The 20,191-nt window shown below is 36.4% G+C and overlaps 1 protein-coding gene across 1 annotated transcript in view; it reads right to left on the reverse strand.

Moving 5' to 3' along the window:
- Positions 1-10,148: 10,148 nt before the first annotated feature.
- Positions 10,149-20,191, reverse strand: part of LOC144980140 (multiple epidermal growth factor-like domains protein 8) — a 56,735-nt gene continuing 46,692 nt past the window's right edge. Inside the window, 6 exon segments of the mRNA XM_078927691.1 lie at positions 10,149-12,324; positions 14,067-14,286; positions 15,238-15,358; positions 16,491-16,636; positions 18,544-18,687; positions 18,978-19,161. Of these exon segments, the coding sequence (XP_078783817.1) occupies positions 10,277-12,324; positions 14,067-14,286; positions 15,238-15,358; positions 16,491-16,636; positions 18,544-18,687; positions 18,978-19,161 (2,863 nt within the window). The 3' untranslated portion in view covers positions 10,149-10,276.

A 20,191-nucleotide genomic window follows, 5' to 3' on the forward strand; every position in this document is an offset into this window, starting at 1 on the left:
CCTTTTTTTTACTGGTTGACGTGACCTGAATGTGTCTTCAGTTGACCCCAAACCGTCCTGAAGCTGTCATATTCATTGTTGTAACTGACCTACTTTTTTTACAGTCCACAATTTCTAGCAGTAGCAGCTTATTATTTTCTTTTAACAATTTATTTATTAATGAACTAGGAAAACGATCTGCCAAAGGCTCAGAATGGGGGTATGTACGGTAGGTAGCCTACTCAAAATGCTCCAAAATCCCACGGAAGCAAAAAGTTTCCTCTCTAAGGCAAAATTCTCCCATTGGACGGTACGAGGAAATACGTCAATCATTGGATCTAGATCATTCAATATCAAAAATGTAAAAAAAATTAAAAAGTCATCTCTCTAGTAGAAATATTTTTTTAAAAGTATGCACGACAAATGTCAGTTTTGAATTAAGAGCAACTCATGTGATGATGATTTGGATGATATTGATGATGATGACGACGATGATGATTAATAGCTCGCGATTTAATACAAAGTGGACACATTTTGTAGTGCGTGTAAGGAGAAGGGATAAAGGGGGGGGGGGGGGGCATACAAGGCATCGCCCATCATCAACAAATTAAAGGGACTAAGTAATTGAAGTTTTAAAAACATGATATGACATGCACGATTTTGGGGGAACAATTCATTTAACGACGATGAGCAGTGATGGAAGAAGAGGCCTATAATGAGTTAATTGAGAATATCCATCATTACTGACAAGAAGCAGAATCATTTACTGTACATACATATACATACGCACATACATATACACTAATAATAGCAATCAATCAGTCGATCAAGCAATCAAATAATCGATATCTCTTTCACACACACACACACAAACACATTCATACATACACAAGCGCAAACAAACAAACACACACTCCCATAACAGAAAAGATTTCCAGGTAAAAGCGGTTTTGTTTTGTTTTGCTTTACAACGCAACAAATATCATCTCCCAAATCTATAATATAAATATAGCTATACATTTGAATGTTTCCTTGCCAGCCAAAGGACTCCGTCCAGAGAAATGACATAAAAAATATTTCCAAGACAAAGACAGAAAGCAAATTGGAAAACTGACATACAGGGTGTGGAAGACAGGAAGTGACGTTCCTGCCCACCAATAGGGGTCCCAGCTAGGGTTTGTTTGTTTTTTAAAGTTGGAAAACGGATACAGGGGGATGGAAGACACAACAAGTACCTCCCTGCCCACTATGGGAGATCAGAAACCCCACCCAGCCAGCTAGGGTTCGCCGCCGACTAGGTAAAAAAAAAAAATACCCATAGGACCCGACTACCACCACCAGTAAATAGTCACCCCCCCCCCCCCCCCAACTAACTGCCAGCAGCCCAGGAGGAGGTCACGGTGATGATAGTGATAATTAAGTACATAAGCCACTCACACTGGTATCAATGTAAAAATATTTTTAAAAAACACGTCGGTATCATTTTCTTCACAGCCATGACTATTACAAACATTTCGTGACCCATCGCCTGTAAACATTATCATGTCTAATTCTACCGGATGTCGGAAAATTAATTCGAAACTTTTAAGTTTTTATCAATGAAATAATAATACAATTTATTTATGTTTATATCGCACTTTTCCCTTGGTATAGCTCACAAAGCATTTACAAGGAGGGAAAAGAATAACCAACTCTCAAAAAAAAAAAAAAATGTGATATAAATTTGACTGTCTCCCCCCTTACATGTAAGGATCGCCGGAGAAAATCAAGCACATACTCAAATTATACGACGGCAGTTTCAAAGAGTTCTAGCCATAGATAATGGGGCTTATCTGTTTCTGTACAACGGTCAACTCAAATCATGTTTTTGTTTTTGTTTTTAAGGGTTTTACGGCGCTTGCAACACATTAAGGTCATATCAGCGCCAGTAAAAAGGAAGAAAATGGGATAGTAAAAAGTTATAGAATTACAATTTAAGCAGAAAAGAAAAGGTAAGACAAAGGGGAATTGGTTCAAATTCAAATAGGGAACAGATGTAGATTCCAAGAGCACACTATCAAAGTACTTAGTTTGAGATCACCTAAAAGTCTCATCCAGGCACAAGCACAGGTCCCAACTAAGAGGAATACACTCAAATGTTTACCAATCATATAATATAATATGTAAACTAAACATAATACAATGCATAACAGAGAGATGATTTACAAGGAAAAAAATATCATCTCCCAAAACATTAATTATACATTCGACTGTTTCCCTCTCAGCCAAGGACTCCGACCAAGGTCAGGACAAAACCATCTCATTCCAAGACAAAGATTAAAATTTAAAACATGATTTCATCTCTCAAAAGCATGATAAAAATAATATATTTATACATCAACTGCTTCCCTAGCAACGAATGATCCGTCAGGATATGGAGAGAAAAAGGTGTCAACATAATTGGGTTTCAACTTAATCAACGCAGAATAATAATAATAATAATAACAATAATAATAATAATAATAATAATAATAATAATAATAATGATAATAATAACAATAATAATAATAATAATAATAATGCATGAATTCGATTGTAAATAGTGTGGTTTAAATGAAGGAATAAATAAAGCAGACATTAGACAACTTGTATATTTTGTAAACGACCCAGATTTTAAAAAAAAAAAAATCTACTAAAAATCAACAAAATTCACGTTGAAAAGATCTTTTACATCCAGTAGCAAATATTCTACAATTTTTACAAAAATCTCAAAGCTCCTTTTAAAAAATCAATTTCCAAAAAAAAATTGAAAACAAAAAATATTTACAACTTTTGATTCAAGAAACAATAAAACTAATAATATTCATAAAAAATAATAATGATAGACCTAATGATATTAATAATAATAATAATAATAATAATAATAATAATAATAATTATTATAATAATAGTAATAATAATAATAGTGGTAGTAAATGCTCTAACTGTATAACTTGATAAAAAATTGTATACAAACTGAACGGTACAGTGGATTTTTGTTTGTTTTAAGGTTTACGGCGCTTGCAACACATTAAGGTCATATCAGCGCAGGAAAAAGGAAGAAATTTGGGATAGTAAAAAGTTCTAGAATTACAATTAAGCACAAAAGAAAAGGTAAGACAAATGGGAATTGTTGAAATAGGGAACAGATGTAGATTCCAAAGTACCGTCAAAGTACTTAGTTTGAGATCACCTAAAAGTCTCATCCAGACACAAGCACAGGTCCCAACTAAGAGGAATACACTCAAATGTTTACCAATCATATAATAAACTAAACATAAAACAATGCATAACAGAGAGATGATTTACAAGGAAAAAAATATCATCTCCCAAAACTATAACTAGACATTCGACTGTTTCCCTCCCAGCCAAGGAACTCCGGCAAGGGTCAGGACAAAACTAAGTAATCTCATTCCAAGACAATGACAGGAAACAATTGGAAAACGGGTATGGGGGGATAGAAGACACAGCATGTACCTCCCTGCCCACTATGGAGGTCAGGATCCCCACCCAGAACGGTACAGTGGAAAACAATGATATAAATATCAACCCCAGGCAGACAACAAAAATAATTCGTGATATCAGTGATTATTTTACTTTATTTTTGAGAAATTAAAAGGGAGAATATGTGGCACCGACTGACGTGCAATCTTTAATTCCATCATTTCCTTTTAAGTGTGTTTGTGATAAATATGTTCCATTGTATATTCCTCAACAAATTCTGTGTCCCAAATTTTAAAGTTCAAATCTTTGTTTGTTTTGTTTTTAAGAGTTTTACAGCGCCTGCGACACATTTAGGTCATTTCAGCGCTAGTGGAAAATGGAATAGTAAAAAAAATTCTTGATTTACAATTGAAAGATCACAATAAAAAGTAGGATAAAAGGGAAATTGTACAAATAGGGAACAGATGAAAATTCCAAGAACATATTATCAATGTAATTAGTTTGAGATCACCTAAAAGTCTCATCCTGACACTAACACAAGTCCTCACTGAGAGGAATATACTCAAATGTTTACAAACCATTATATTAAAAAAAATATATAACAGTACATAATATCTCTATTATTTACATTGATTTACAAGGGAAAAAAATTATCATCTCCCAAATCTACAGTAATATATTTGACTGTTTCCCTCCCAGTCAAAGACTCCGACCAGGGCTAGGACAAAACTTAGTAATCCCATTCCAAGACAGAGACAGAAAGAAGACACAACATGAGATCAGCCCGGACTGACACACACCAGTCCCTTTGTGTTGAGGTGAATGCTTTAACAACGGAGCTATTGGGACCCCCAAAATCATTTTCATAAGTATCAAAAAAGTGCGGTGAAATTAATCGAAAGTAAAATTATTGTTTTTGTTTAATTCGATCCAGAATGTAAATTTAGTATTTTTTAAAAACACAACATTTTGCAGACTAGTAAATACTCCTGTGATTATTGGTAGCAATTTACAATAATCAGAAATGCTCATGACTAGTGACCCCCCCCCCCCCCCCCCCCTCCCCCTTCAATAAAAAACAACAAAACAACAAGAAAATAAAAACAAAAGTAAGCAATGCAGTGTTGCAAATGATTAATCTTTGTCACCAGTTACAACACCAGGGGTCTAAACTCAAATTATTTTTTAAATTAGTCATCTCCCTTAGTTAAAACACACGCTCAAATCTGACTGCCTCCCATAAGCCATAAGGCAAAGGACCACAGCCAGAACCTGAGCAAAAAATTAAGTCGTCCAATAAGAAAACAAAAGGGACGTCAGTTAAGGAAGAAGAGGGTAAGGGTGGGGTAGAAAAGACCTTTCCAATACCTCCACCAAATGTCTGCCTCTTTTCTCGATAACTGTGAATAAAACATTACTATTACCCTGTAATACGTTTGTAAAGATTATCATACATATCATGTATAGTTGGTTTTTTAAAAAATCGTAATCATCTTATTTTGCTGGGAAATAGTCATTAGCGCACTACCACATTATCTCATTCGTCTGTAGTGTTTCATTCATCCTGTTTAGTTGATAAAAGGGGAAACCCAAAACACCCATTCTATCTGTTTTTGTATATTAAATTGAAGCTTACATTCAATTTCACATTCTTATTTATTTCTTCGAGCTTCGAGCAGCAACATTTACATCATTGGAATTTTGATAAAGTCAGCTCTACCAGACCTAAAAAGATCCAACAGATCTAACAACACAGCTATCCAATCACTGCTGAATGGACAGGGGAGAGGGAGGGGGGGGGGGGGGGTGTCACCAAAAAAAATCATCTAAACTTTACCAGAGGCTATCAATCAATCCTGGGCACTTCCAACTGAGCTGTCAGGACCTCACAAACATCAACACACAATATAATTGCAAACAATCTTTTAAATCATAATATCTGATGTGATAATTCGGTTGTCTTAAGACAAAGGATCACATATCAGAAAAGAAAAAAAACAAATTTTAACAGGAGAGCCAAAAAAAAAGAACCCTGTTTGCTCCTATAGATAGTGTGCGCTTGGCTGAGAAGCTCACAATATTGCCATCCGGAAATATATATTTTTTTTTTTTGTTTGTTGCTTTAGGTCTCTTCCAACACAATTGAGGTTATATGAGAGACCGCTGAAACAAAAAAACAAGCAATCTAACAAAAATAGTACAAATGTCAATCAAAATCATAACCTAAAGATATCATAAGCTAAATTATAAATAACCAAGAACAAACAGGCAGAGGATTTACAGGAAAAAAAATATCCCCTGTCAAAATACAATCACAAACCAAAGAAGCAGGATAGGCTAGTAAAGAGAAGAAGAAACGACATCACTATCGGATCGTACACCCATGCGAACATCATAGGTATATGATTCAAGGGTGATGCTCCCATCCAACCACCCGCCCGGAAATATAACGAACCAACACACAAAACTATGTGTAACCTTAAACGTTTATAGTCTGGTTAATACAGTTTAGTGAAAATTACTCATAAACGCGGATAGCAAAAAAACAATATCAAAGACCCAAGTGACATCAACTTCATTCTATCTATACCTTTAAATCTATCAAGTTATAGATCTTATTTTTATAATTTATTGACTTCACAGCAGAGTCACAAAATCCGAATAGAAAAATGCCTGTTTGGTTCAAGAATATGACAAGTGTCTAGAACTCAATTTGACCCAATTACCGATACGCGACACTGCGACACTTTGTCCTACGACGGCAGAAATAATATACCAGACCAGTATTGGCAAATAAATCAGACAATCTGTAGTCATGAGGTGAGATCAATTACAGTAAGGATTTTTTTAAAAATGGAAGTGAGATATACATGGCAGTACCCAGGTTCTGTTTAACCAGTTACTGCCGCTACTCAAGAAAGAGAAGTATTAAAAAATTTGGCCAGAAAAGTCATCTTTCAAATATCGACCGACTTAAATGACCAAATGGCAAAAACTCTCAACCTGGGACCTCTCGCTAGGTCTTCTTTCAAGTCTCAGGTTTGAGAATTTTTTGCCATGATGAGGGTCAATTAAATCTATCTATATTTGAAGGACGAGTTTTCTGGCCAAATTTTTAAACATGAGTTTTTTCCAGAGTACGGCCGTTAGCTGGTTCAACTGGATAAAACAGAAATTACACTGAGTACCCCATTATCTCGAATACGCATGCGGCCTTCATATCAATATTGACGAAGGAGCAGGAATAGAAATAATAGCGGTGAAGCTGAATTATAATGTTGATGATGATAATGATAATAACAATGAAGGAGAAGGATAAGAGCAATATTCAGAAGCAAGTAATATTACAATATATACAGACCCACTCCCCCTTCACTTTCCCTTTCCTGTTCACTCTCTTTCTCTTACTCTTTTCTCAAACACACACACACACACACACCACACACACACACACACACACACACACACAGAGTCATACTGACAAGACATGCATACACAAACTTAAATGCATACAAATTCTAAAATCTCTAAGTCGAATAAGATGATGTTGATGTTGATGGTGAAGAGAGAGTTTAGATCCACACATGTTGGCCTCACATTCCTTCTACCTCCAGTTTTAACTAAAAAAAGATCTGACATAAAACTTTCTATCCATACTCTACAGAGATGCCAACTCCAAAAATCAGAAAAGTTTAATTTGAGAGGGAAAAAATGTGTCATTTCCTTACAAAAATATATTTTTTGGGGGGTTTTCTTAAAGGGTTTAACAGCGCTTGCAACGCATTAAGGTCATGTCAGTGCCAGTAAAATGGAAGGAAATGGGGTAGTAATAATTTCTAGAATTAGACCGTCTACAATTAAATCACCCAAGAAAAAATAAGTCAAAAGGTGTTTCATTATTTATTGTTTTTAATGGGTTTATGGCGCATGCAACACATTAAGGTCATATCAGCGCCAGTAAAAAAAAAGGAAGGAAATGGGATAGTAATAAGTTCTAGAATTACAATTAAAGCACCCAAGAAAAAATAAGTCAAAAGGGGAACTGGTTCAAATAGGAAATAGATTTAGATTTCAAGAGCACAATATCAGTGTACTTAGTTTGAGGTCACCTAAATATCTCATCCTGACTCAAGCACAGGTTCCCAACTAAGAGGAACACACTCAAATGTTTACTAATCATGCATAATCATATATATGTAAACCTAAAAATAATACAGTGCATAACAGTGAGATGATTTACAAGACAAAAAATATCATCTCCCAAAACTCTAAGAATACATGTGACTGTTTCCCTCCCAGCTAGGGTATCCGGCCAGGGCCAGGACAAAACCAAGTACCGGTAATCTCTTTCCAAGACAAAGGCAGAAAGCATGTTGGAAAACAGATACAGGGAGATAAAAGAAACAGCAAGTACCTCCCTGCCCACTATGAGAGGTCAGGAACCCCACCCAGACATAAACATATAATCCAGTGCAGTCCCCATTACATGAGTAAAATTGAACACCGTTCACAATGCCATGACACTGTATAAATATAAGGAAAAACAGTGGCTTGCTCCAAAAAATGTCATTTTCAAAGTATCTTTCATATTGACACCATTTTTATGTTTAAAAATTTGTGATTTTCGTAACAGATGATTGGCATCTCTGGTTCTCTAGTATAAAAAATTGTTGAGAGTGATGATGAGTTAAAACTGGAGGAGAGGGGAACATGTAATATATACCCACTTTATTTGGACCCATAAAGTATTACCGTTTACATGTGCTTTCAACAAAAAAATGAAAAAATGAAGCAGTTTAATTCAAAATTCAAGTTACCTGACGAGTACAAATGTTATGCCGATCTTCCAAGCTTTTCCTTTTATTGATAAAGTAGATTTCAGCGTAAAATATATGAGTCCTCTTTGTTAATTAAAAATAAAACCAAAATTCTACTACTCCAGAGCCATGAGTGCTGTAGAACCAAGTTTATCCCCAGTTTCTATAACATGAATCGGACAATAGCCATTGCTTGCCGGAGAGGACGCTAGTCCACGACATATCATCAACATCCTAACTTTTAACTTGTACTTTTTAAAAAAAGAATTTAGTTTAAAATCGGAAATTTGGCCGCTTTAGGCAGCACAAATATCTGTACATACCAATATACTCCATATACGTTGTAGTTACAGCTGTGTCCCACTAGTTGTGTACTTACGACTAAAAATGTAACATTTGCACAATAAATTGAACACTCATAATGAAAGCTTTAAGCAGCGCTAAGAATGACAAGAGGTCAAAAGTTCATTTATCATTTATAAAAGATGACAAAGCGTATTACGGTCACATAGCATGAGAAATAATATCATCAGAAAACAATTTATAAATAGTATTGATTCCATAATAATAATAATAATAATAATAATAATAATAATAATAATAATAATAATAATAATAATAATAATAATAATAATAACAACAACAACAACAATGACATACAATGAATAACTGGCATAATTCATTAGTTCAATTGATAAAATTTCATTTCTTGGCAAGAACCTCTACAGGCCTGCCACAGAGAAAGACAAGTGAAGGTGACATGGGCATTTACAATTTGGTAGCAATAATAGCAGTGAAGGGTGGTGGTGGTGGTGGTGGCAATGATAATGATAATGTTGATGATGATGATGGTGGCGATGGTGGTGGTGAAGAAGAAATGAGGCTGTAACAATTTTCTTAATACTTAAAAACAAAAGGGAATTAATATTAAACTATTTTGAATATGTATGGTCCATTTCTTCTTCTTCCTCTTTTAAGGGAGGGACTGTTATTTGCTATAGTTGTCTATCCAAGAGAATGACAGCTAAATAAATCATTTCTATAATTATTTGAAATGCTTAATATTGATGTCATTTTTGTGTGTATGTATATGTGTGTGTTTGTGTGTGTGTTTGTGTGTCGAAAGCATTGTGAAAATGACGTTTTGTTACAGCCTCAATAATTAAATAAGGATGAAGCCGATTATAATGACAATGATGAAAATAAGCCAGTTTTAGCAAAACACAGTGATTCACGTATCACATGTCATGTCACATGTAAGGTATCACGTTTTCGTTTTGTATTTCATCTTCAAGAATATCATAGCGCTTGCAACATTTTTAGGCTATTTCAATACCAGTACAAAAAAAAAAAAAGAAGAAAGAAAATCTTATCTTATACTGGTGCCTGCTCCTTAATTTCTGTAATACGAAAAGACATACAATGACACAATTTTTAGGTATTTTACCATATGTCAAAGCTGATTATGTGATGGATAAGTGTGAAATGTGATACGTGGTACATTGGGCTTTGCAAGACCTGGGTATGTGATACAGCAATAGAAATATTTATCAAAAAATTGAGGGGAAATATTATTGATAACATTAACCGGCAATGATTTTGATGTAAAATTTTTTGTTCATCATTCAACTTCGAGTTTAGCACATTTTTTTTCTTTTTTTTCTCTCCAATAAAATAGATTTAGATAAGACAAAGTATGTCTAAATATCGACACTTGGCATTAAGTAGAAAGTTCAAAATGTAATTATCTAACATTCAGATGATGATGATGATGAGGATGGTAATGATGATATATATATATTACAATAGCTGATGAAAAAAAATTATAAATCAGCCGAAGCGATAAGCAACATTTTTCTATAAATTAATGGTATTTTTATCCAATATATATGAATTGAAGGCGATGATGATGATACTGAAGGTGAAGATGATAGATCTGAAATGGTTATGAGCAATTAAATACGATGATATTAATTCATGAAAATCTGTAGCTGATGGCACCAAACATTCTTTTAATGTCAGCAGGACGAGGCGCTGGTCCGTCTCCGCAGATTTCCGGTCTTCTGCGAATTTGAAGAGGGAACCAACCTCGTCGTGAGTGATGATCCAAGACAGAGGCGGGCAGGAGCCGTGGCGCCACCTGGTAGCTGAAATAGCACAGTGCTGATAGCGGCTAGGCCATCGTCGGTCGGCTCAATGCCGATGGGAACGACGCCTAGGTCTCTGTCTCTGTGATCTCTTCCTCCACCAGAGTGAGGCGGAAGGATTGAATGGATGGTTGTGTTCAGATCATTATTAGTGGCTGTTGTATTGGTGGTGACCAGATTGTAAATCTGCCCACGATTTTGTCCCCCGCCTCCACCACTCCGAGTAAGGCGGTATCGCCGAGAGACGAGTTGTGCCGAGGGGGATATGATATGTGGGTGATTGGATGGGGGTAGTGGAATGGGGGGGGGGGGGGGGGTGGTGGTGGTGTTGATACTGATGATCCCGAGCCCCTCGGGTTCGAGTTGGACTAGAATTCTGGCGAAAGGACGCGAGGCCATGCATTCCATTTCCCGTTCCCGCATCTGTCGGGATCGGCGTGCGTCGAATGTTTGTTTGAGTTTCCACAGCAAGACGCATACGGACAGGAAGAGGAAGAAGCAAGAGAAGAACACAGAGAAAAAGACAAAGAGGTCAATATGAGGCTGATCCTGGTTGAAGTAAAGATTTCCAAAAGTGGAATTGCGAGCATTACCTCCCCTTGACCGGACTATGATGTAGAATCTGGATGATTTAAGGTCGTGCTCGTCACGAGGAAGTGTGATGACTAGACGAAATCTGACATCCCGAACCACCAGGATGCTGTTGTGTCGGCTGATGGTGATGTAAGTATTGAGGGCACCTGCTTTGATCTCTCCTATCTTGACACCAGAATGACCCCGACCACCTCTAGGATTTTTTCCATTTCCATTGCTCCTTCTGTCATCAACCTCCTTCGAGTCAGTGACAGACAAACCCATTGCACCTCTCCGTGACCTCTGCTGTTGTAGGTTTTGATGTTGCCATTTGTCCCAACCGCCGTGTGTATAATCCCCTTTCTTCCACCTATGACCGTCTCTATCGCCTTCCTCCAGGGGGATCCTAGGATCACCCCTAATCATCCTTCCATCTCTGACCTGCCCAAACAATCGGTTGTACAAAAACAAACCTCTCCGATGTCGTCGCTTATACCTGTGTCCGTAATAAAACCGAGTACTGTTATCTCTGTAGGGCAGTTCCGATGCTTTCCCACCTGTCAAATAGCTGTGATCAATTTTCTCCAAACCCTCCATCTGCCTCAGAAACTCAAACATATCTTGCGAGGGGGGACTCTTAAAACTCGGCAGCTGCTTCATCTTCTTCATCTTTTCCAGTCTCAACTGATCCTTTTTCTTTTTCCTCCGTCTCTTTTTCATCTTGGACATTTCCAATTGTTTGGCTATTTCCTTGGGTGTTAGCTTCTCACTGACCTCGTTTAGCGATGACGGAAGTGTGGATGAAGGTTTCTGTCCACTACTGTGGCTGCTATATTTCTTGTGTTTCACAGGCTTCATAATCTTCTCACCATGAATACTACTGCCCATGAATGTGTCCTTATCCTTCTTAATTTTTATCTTTTCCTCTTCTTTATTCTTGTCTTCAGGTTTTATATCATCATTTTCTTCTTTATTGACATTATTATCATCATCATTATCATTTTTCTCTGCACTTATAAATTGGGACATTTTGTAAAAGTCAGAATCGCTAGGCTTCAATTTGAGAAAATCAGGAACTTCTTGTGTTATTCGAACGGATTTACTCTCGTAGACAGTTTGTCCCACGGCTTCATCATTGACGACAATATCCTCCACCGACATTCCAGCCGAATTACTAACACCGCTGATTCCACTTCCACTCCCTAGACTTTCCTCTACACTCCTCCGAGAGAGAGTGGCATGACTGGGTGCGTACTGTTTGTCCAGATGGATGTCGTGGAAGTATTCATCCGTGTCCAAAAACACCTGGTATGTGTCCTTTTCATTGGACAGGAAAATATCAGCAGCTGGGGATGGGAGAAACAACAACAAAAAAAGTTACAAAAAAATGTTATTGTCCGTTATACTTGTTACATTGCATTACTATTATTTAATTGTATTGTTATTGCCCTTGGAGGTTTAATTTTATTATCCATCGGTGGGAAACAGTCACAAACGGTTCTACTCCAATACAGCTCATATGGTAGAGTCACACTCTCCCCGACTAGGTGGAGTTGTCGTCCCAGTAAGGTCGCGGGTTCAAACCCCCATCGCTGCCGTGAAGTTTTTAATCTCTGTTATCTTCTGGCACTTTCCTACTCACTTCATTTCTTGTAACTCCAAGAAAACCCAGCTTTCTAATTTTAGGCCAAGGTCATCCTAAGCCAATAAATGATGCATCCTGTCCATAAATATTGGATAAAACTATTCAATGAAAATCCTTTATTTTGACGTGTGTTGAAACTGTACTTATCCAGTGGATCATTTGGATTTACCCCCAGTTGTAACGGAAGAGTAGCGTCCCTTGATTGGACGTCACCCATAGTCTGTGACGTCACCGGCGGAAAAGTTATTAGAGAGAGAACGTCATGTTGGTTGTGCGCATGCGTCTCTCATCCTCGCTTCATGTTAATTAAATAATGTTCAAATTTACTGCATTTTATGAGGACATTGCATTCTGACCATTATTTAACTACAAATCTGCTACAAAGATACAAAAGCTCAGATATCCTACAATTCTGCTTTTTTGGCATATACTTGGTCACTCTGATTCTTGTATCAGTCTTGATGCATTAAAATTTTAAAAATTTAAATCAATGAATATGAAGATTTATATGGCAAATTTCCACGGATTTACCATGCTTCATGCGCATCACAATGTTTCATATATTCCCCTAGCATGCCTCGGATCGTAAGGTCTTGGGTTCGAGTCCCACTCAGAGTGGCACATAGTTGAGTTCTTGGAAAAAGGCTTTTAACTTACATTCTCTCACCGTACTCAGGTGTAAAATGAGTACCTGACCATTAACAGCGTTGTCTCTGTCTGATAAAATTGTATTATCGCCTAAAGGTGTCATGTCTCGTTCTAAATGTTAAATGTTGCTGTTGGCTAGGGAGCCCTTGTAAAGCACTTTGAGCATGTTTAGTGGATATGCGCTTTATAAAAAAAGCTCAAGTTCTTTTTTGCTTTTACTTTTTTTAACATTTCACTTTGAGATGAGGCAAAGTACCCCTGAGCCACTGAGCCACACAAATAAGGAGACATGACATTCAACAGACAAAAAAAATAGATCATTTATATAGCGCAATATCCACTAAATACTAACGAAGGAGTGAAAATGGAGAGGCTTCGTATGGGAACAAAACAGACAATGGACGTTTCGGGTACAAACCCTTCGTCAGCACAACAATACACAAATTAACGTGGAAAACAAATAAAATAAAATTCAAAATAACTTGTATCGTCTGTACTCAATGGAGGTTGCAATTACTGTCAATTTAAAATATTTTGAGTTGAATCTTGCCTTGGGCAATCGTTCTCCCTTTGGCTTCCATTCTAGTAGAGTCTTTCTTGCTTTAAAAAAAAAACAAAAAATAATAGACGAGCTACGCCTTTTAAGTGTAAAAATAGCCTCGAGAACCATCTGTACGGGACTGTAAAAAATAGCCACTGCGATATATTTATTAAAAAGCATGAAAATCCCCTGAAAAAAAAAAAAAATAATAGCAGGAGTTGACCTCTCTTGCTTCAATCGTGTAAATAACTCACATCCCATGGTGACATCGATGGTAAGGCGAATGTTGACATTGAGGTATTTCGGCTGGACAAAGAATAACACAGTTCTCCCCTGAAGGAGAGGCTGGGGCCTCTGGTCACAATTCTTCTGGGTGTTGGGATCAAAGCAATAGACTCTCTCCAAAAGCATCTCCCGGTAACACTGATGGCCATCGGTGGGGGTGCCTAGGAAGTACTCCTTACACTGGGCACACTGAAAAATCATCAGATGGGGAAGGGGGGAGAGGAGGAATAAAATAATTATTCTTTAGTATAAACATATTTTATATACGGTTTCTATATATAGCTCAGTTGGTTAAGACTTTGCCCTCACAAGCAAAGAAACCAGTTTTGATCCCAGATGCAATCAATAATTTTTCTGACTTCCGTCAGTAATTTGTGACAGGCTAGCATCCTATCCAATGGGTAGCAAGCAATTTCTACTGACTTCCTTCAGTAATTTGTGACAGACTAGCATCCTATCCAATGGGTAGCAAGCAATTTCTACTGTCAAAATGCTACAGAAACCAGGATTAACCCAGTTCCATTGGCCCTATGACAGTTAGGAATATATATAGGAAATAATCCTGTTCATTTGCATACCACGGTTTAATAGACTAGTCTGTCAAGTTAGAATATAAAGTGAAAATTTTAAGTGTAAATTAAGAAATTTTATTTGAATCAATCCATCCCATTGAGAAGAATAACATTTATTTTTTCTCAATCTACCAAAGGCTCACTCACAAATTTACAATTCTGTCCATTTTCACTTATTACTAAATTTTCCAAATTGGTATTTGTTCGACCAATGGAAACCATTGGAATTTACATATTGTGGACAATAGAGTTTTTCCATTTTCATTATCGTTATTGAGAAGAAAAAAAAGAGATCAAATTAAGGAGCAGGAACTGGTGTAAGACAAAGATTTGAATAAGTGCGAATGAAAGGTGCCAGACAAAGCAAGAAAGAAAAATACAAGAAAAACACCATCCCAAAAAAATCAGTTGACCTCGACTGGGGATTGAACCTCATACCTTCTGATTACTGGTTCAATCCTCAGTCGAGGTCAACTGATTTTTTGGGATGTTTTTTTTTTCTTCATTTTTTTTCTTGCTTTGCCTGGCACCTACTGTACACACCTGTTCAGATTTTTTCTATTCTTACCTGATGTTTCCAGCACTGAGACTCTTCTTTTGCATCACAGTTTGTCTCCGTGTTGTTCTTACATTTACAGTTCTCCCCTGTGTCTGCATCACAGGCATTGCTGTGTCCATTGCAGTGACACCTGGTGGTGGAGTTTTAAAAAAATAAATTTGAAATGTGATTTAAAATGTCTAAAAAGGAGGAGAGAGGGCAGAATAAATGAAAATAAACCAGTAAAACTCACAGCAATTATGCTATTTATTCACTCCCTCACTCTATCCTCTCCAGGCCTGCTGGCACTTAACCCTCTCCTTACCAGCTATTTTTTTTAAATTTCCCCTGAAAATTCTTTCCCACCCAACACAAAAATAGTCTTTTTTTTACTCAAACAAAAAGTAACAAGTGAACTCTACAACACAGTGTTTAGTATTTATAGCTGTTATCAAAGCATGTCTTTAAATGTTGTAATGTACAAGAGATATCAGAATGAGAAAATTGCCAGTTACATCGTAACGAATGTGACGATTTTCCTATGGGTGGTAAGGAGAGGGTTAAGGCCATGCAAGGGACATAGACGCCAACTTTAAATTTGGCTCACAGGAATTTCAAACAACACTCTGAGGAATTTCAATGCCAAAAGAGGAATTTCCGCACATAAGAAAAGGGAATTGGGATAGTATTTAAAGAAACTCTCCAGAGACTCCAGATGCACTTCCGGTCTTCATTTGAAATTGTATTTGGCCAGAAGATCCTGAAGATTCGTCGTAAATATTTGTTTTGGGGAATACCTCAAATTTCTGGATGATACTTTCTGAGCTGTTCTAACACTCTGATCCATAGAACAAAATGCTCAAGTCGTTACTCTTTAAAATCTTGATTTTGGTGCTGGGATACAATCCCGTTGCTCTCCAAATTTGTTTATGAGAAGCAAATGCCTGGTTTGCCTTACATATTCTTGTAATTATGCTATTCGGGTACCTTTTAAAAATTTAAAAAAAAAAAGTTGTCCTTAAGAGCCCATGGAACCGAGTTTATCCTAGTTTCTATAAACAATAGCAATTGCTTGCTATCCTTTGAAAACTAGTCTTTTCTTTAGTCAAAACCATGAACAATTTACTAAGACAATGAAGGGATAATTTGGCAATTCTAACCTTGCTTACTGCACTTTTGAATATGTCAAAAAACATGTGTTTGACCAACGTGTGTTTTGCACAATCTTATATTAATAAAACAGGTTTTGGGAAAAGAAAAGTAAAACAGTAAAAAAGACTCACTTTTGACAGGGCTGAGTAACGGATTGGTCATGGCGCCTGAAGTGTCCAGAGGTACAACTGTCACATTTGATGCCAGTCGTGTTGTGGAGACAGTCGATGCAGACGGCGTTGCTTTCTCTGGGACCCTTCTGTATAACCTGGTAGAACTGGAAAAAATGAAAAACGATGTAAGAAATAAATCAGATACACGAGTGCGATCTAATATGAAATAAAAGCAAATAATTTTCGCGAAGAAGAAGAAGAAGAAGAAGAAGAAGAAGAAGAAGAAGAAGAAGAAGAAGAAGAAGAAAAACAATAACAACAATAATAATTATGACAATAAAAATAGTAATAATAATCATAATTATATTGATGATGATAATAAAAATAATAATGATAATAATAATAATAATAATAATAATAATAATAATAATAATAATAATAATAATAATAATAATAATAATAATAATAATAATAATAATAATAATAATATCCAAGATTATCTTCAGGAGAGCCAACTGCATTCGGCTGATTTGATTTCACTTTCAAAACGGCATCCTGTATGACACAGTTGTAAAGGAATTAATGCTTCCATCTAATGGTCACATGACTTCTTGTTGCCATGCCTGGTAAATTATAGATGGAACTAAATTGACGCCACTCAGCCCTTTGTTTTGTTTTTATCCAGCCATTTTTATGATGTTTTTCTCACTAAATTATATCAATCAGTAATCAAGGTTACACACAGTTTTGTATGTTGGTATGTTATATCCAGCATCCAGCTGGCGGAATGTTGTGAGTAAATTACCTAAATGCAAAGCATCAGCTGACAAGGATACCTTTTTTTTACTGTTATCATAGTATGAGTTTCGGTTTATCAAATCAACATACATTGCATTCACCTGTGAAAATTATGTCAGTTACCATAATATATTTTAGTTAAAACTAGTCAGAAAAAAATATTTCAGTGGTTAGATTTTTGACTCAAAAATTTAAAAGAAAGTATATTTTGCTCCTGCAATCATCCAATAGCTGTGAACCAACGACCCATAGCCACCTCTTTTTTTTTTGGAGCTTTTTTTATATGGCACAATATCCACTAAATGTGCTCAAAGCGCTTTACAAGGGGTCCCTGGCCAACAGCAACATTTAACATGTAGGACGAGACATGATGCCTGTTAGGCGATATTACAATGTTTTTCGGACAGACACAACGCTGTTAACAGCCAGGTACTCATTTTACACCTGAGTACGGTGAGAGAATGTGAGTAAAGAGCCTTCTCCGAGGACTGAACTATGCGCCGAGCGAGGCTCGAACCCAGGACCTTCCGATCAGAAAGACCACATAGCCGCACACCTGAAGTACTTGCCTATCACCCAAAGCAATCAACCTCACAGATCCAGAGCATCACTCACAATTTTAACACAAACGATTTGAAAAAAGAAATTGCATTGTCTTATCAGTATGCCAAAAAAAAAAGATTGTGAGAAATTTTCACTAACTGGGATTAACCTATCTGTCTGTTCCTTTCGCATATTATACTAAAGGTAGCTTTGAAATTAAGGAATGTTTGTCCTGCCATTTTGTTGACTGGAAATAAATTTTACAGTGAATGACATTATCAGTCGGATGGTGAAAAGGTTTGAACTGAGATATTGGCATGTTTATCTAGAAAAATGAGTTCTTGTCATAAAAGATTAAATCAACCCTTTTTGTACACCTTAGGAAATACCAAAATATTTTTTACAGCTAGTCAAGTTGAAAAAGTATGAAATTTGAGAAAAGTTGCTGATTATCTTTCCCACACATCTGACCATAACTTCATGAAAAATCACCTGATTTACTTCAAATAAAGATTAAAATGCTCTAGTGAGCATATTCTTTCAGAAAATGCAAGAAAATGCAAATCCAAAATTTTCACCTTCCGACGGATTATGTCATGCACTGACACAAATAGTCATGGATGGCAGAGAACATTCTGATTGGTTAATGCTTGGTCATGCTCAAACCATCAATCGAAGCTTTTCTCAGAAAATATATATTATGTATGAATGAGGTAACATTTTAACTTACTGATCTCAGCCGTAACATGTCATATTCGTGTTGAGACATACACGTAACTGTATGATTGTTACAAAACTCCCAGCATGGCATACAGCGACCTCCATTCTCTGGGTTGCCCACAAAATTATTTTTGCAGTGTTGACACCGAGGGCCCTGGAATAATAACAATTTAAAAAAAAAAAAAAAGATTAAGGGAAGAATTCCATATTTGATAGCATAAGACTTTTTTTTTTAAAATCATTTATATGCTTTTTTACATTTTCTTTTCTCCATTAATAATATAATAATAATAGTACTTTATTGCATCCCAAAAAGAAAATTTTTTGTACAGACGTGTTAGAATTTACACAGTGTGTGCGTGTGTGTTTTGCTTCCCCCCCCCCCCCCCCCTGTTTTGCTTTTGCTTGTTGATTGGTTTTTTTTTCCCCTCTGAATCTACTTACCATAGTGTTATTGGCACACTTGAGGCACACATTGGTATTGGACACGTTAGGGCAGTTGCTGTGCTTGTTACACTTGCACTCCACTGAGCAATTGTTGCCCACCCAGCCAAAGTCACAGCTGCAGGCGTCGGGTTTATAACACGTGCCGTGTACACACCCCTGGTGACACACTGGCTCACAGTGACTGAATAGAGAGAGAGAGAGAGAGAGAGAGACAGAGAGAGAGAAAAAGCAAATAATATAGATTGAAAAGACATAAGATTGACAGTGAAGATAACGTTTTTTTGTTTTATGTTTTTAAGGGTTTTACGGCGCTTGCAACACATTTAGGTTATATCAGCGCCAGTAAAAAGGAAGAAAATGGGATAGTAAAAAGTTCTAGAATTACAATTAAAGCACCCAAAGGAAAGTAAGACGAAGGGGAATGGGAACAAATAGGGATCAGATGTAGATTCCAAGAGCATACCACCAATGTACTTAGTTTGAGATCACCTATAAGTCTCATTCCGACACAAGCACAAAATCTAACAAAGAGGAATACACTCAAATGCTCACATTATACATGAAAAATAACAAATATAATAATACATAACAGAGAGATGATTTACAAGGAAAAAAATATCATCTCCCAAAACAATAACTAAGCATTTGACTGTTTCCCTCTCAGCCAGGACTCCGACGAGGGCCAGGAAAAAACCAAGTAATCTCATTCCAAGACAAAGACAGAAAGCCTGTTGGATAAGATATAAGTGGATAGAAGACACAGTATGTACCTCCCTGCCCGCTATGGGAGGTCAGGATCCCCACCCAGACAGTGAAGATAACAATGAGATTGATGACTCACTATGAGACCAGAGACAATTATGATGATTTTGATGAGAGTGATGATGATGATGAGAATGATAATTGTAACAGTAGTGTAAATAATACGCTCATACCAACCTTTTTGATAAGAACCACTTCACATAATAATAAGAACTTTCTTCTTTCTTTTTACTTTTGTTTTGTAACCATCTACGTTGGAAAATAAAGAGCTGCTTTAAATCCAAACATCCTGTATTATATACTCATTTTATAACCTTATTACAATGATGATGTTGATGATGATGATGATTACAATGATGATAATGATTCTTACAAAATTTACACAAAAACAAAGCTTGTAAACACCAAAAATTTGAAAATCATATTAGAATCATCTAGAATGATGACTC

The sequence above is a fragment of the Berghia stephanieae genome, chromosome 9 (genome assembly GCF_034508935.2).
Source record: "Berghia stephanieae isolate SIO BIC M18660-M18661 chromosome 9, UCSD_Bste_1.3, whole genome shotgun sequence".
Lineage (NCBI taxonomy): Eukaryota > Metazoa > Mollusca > Gastropoda > Nudibranchia > Aeolidiidae > Berghia > Berghia stephanieae.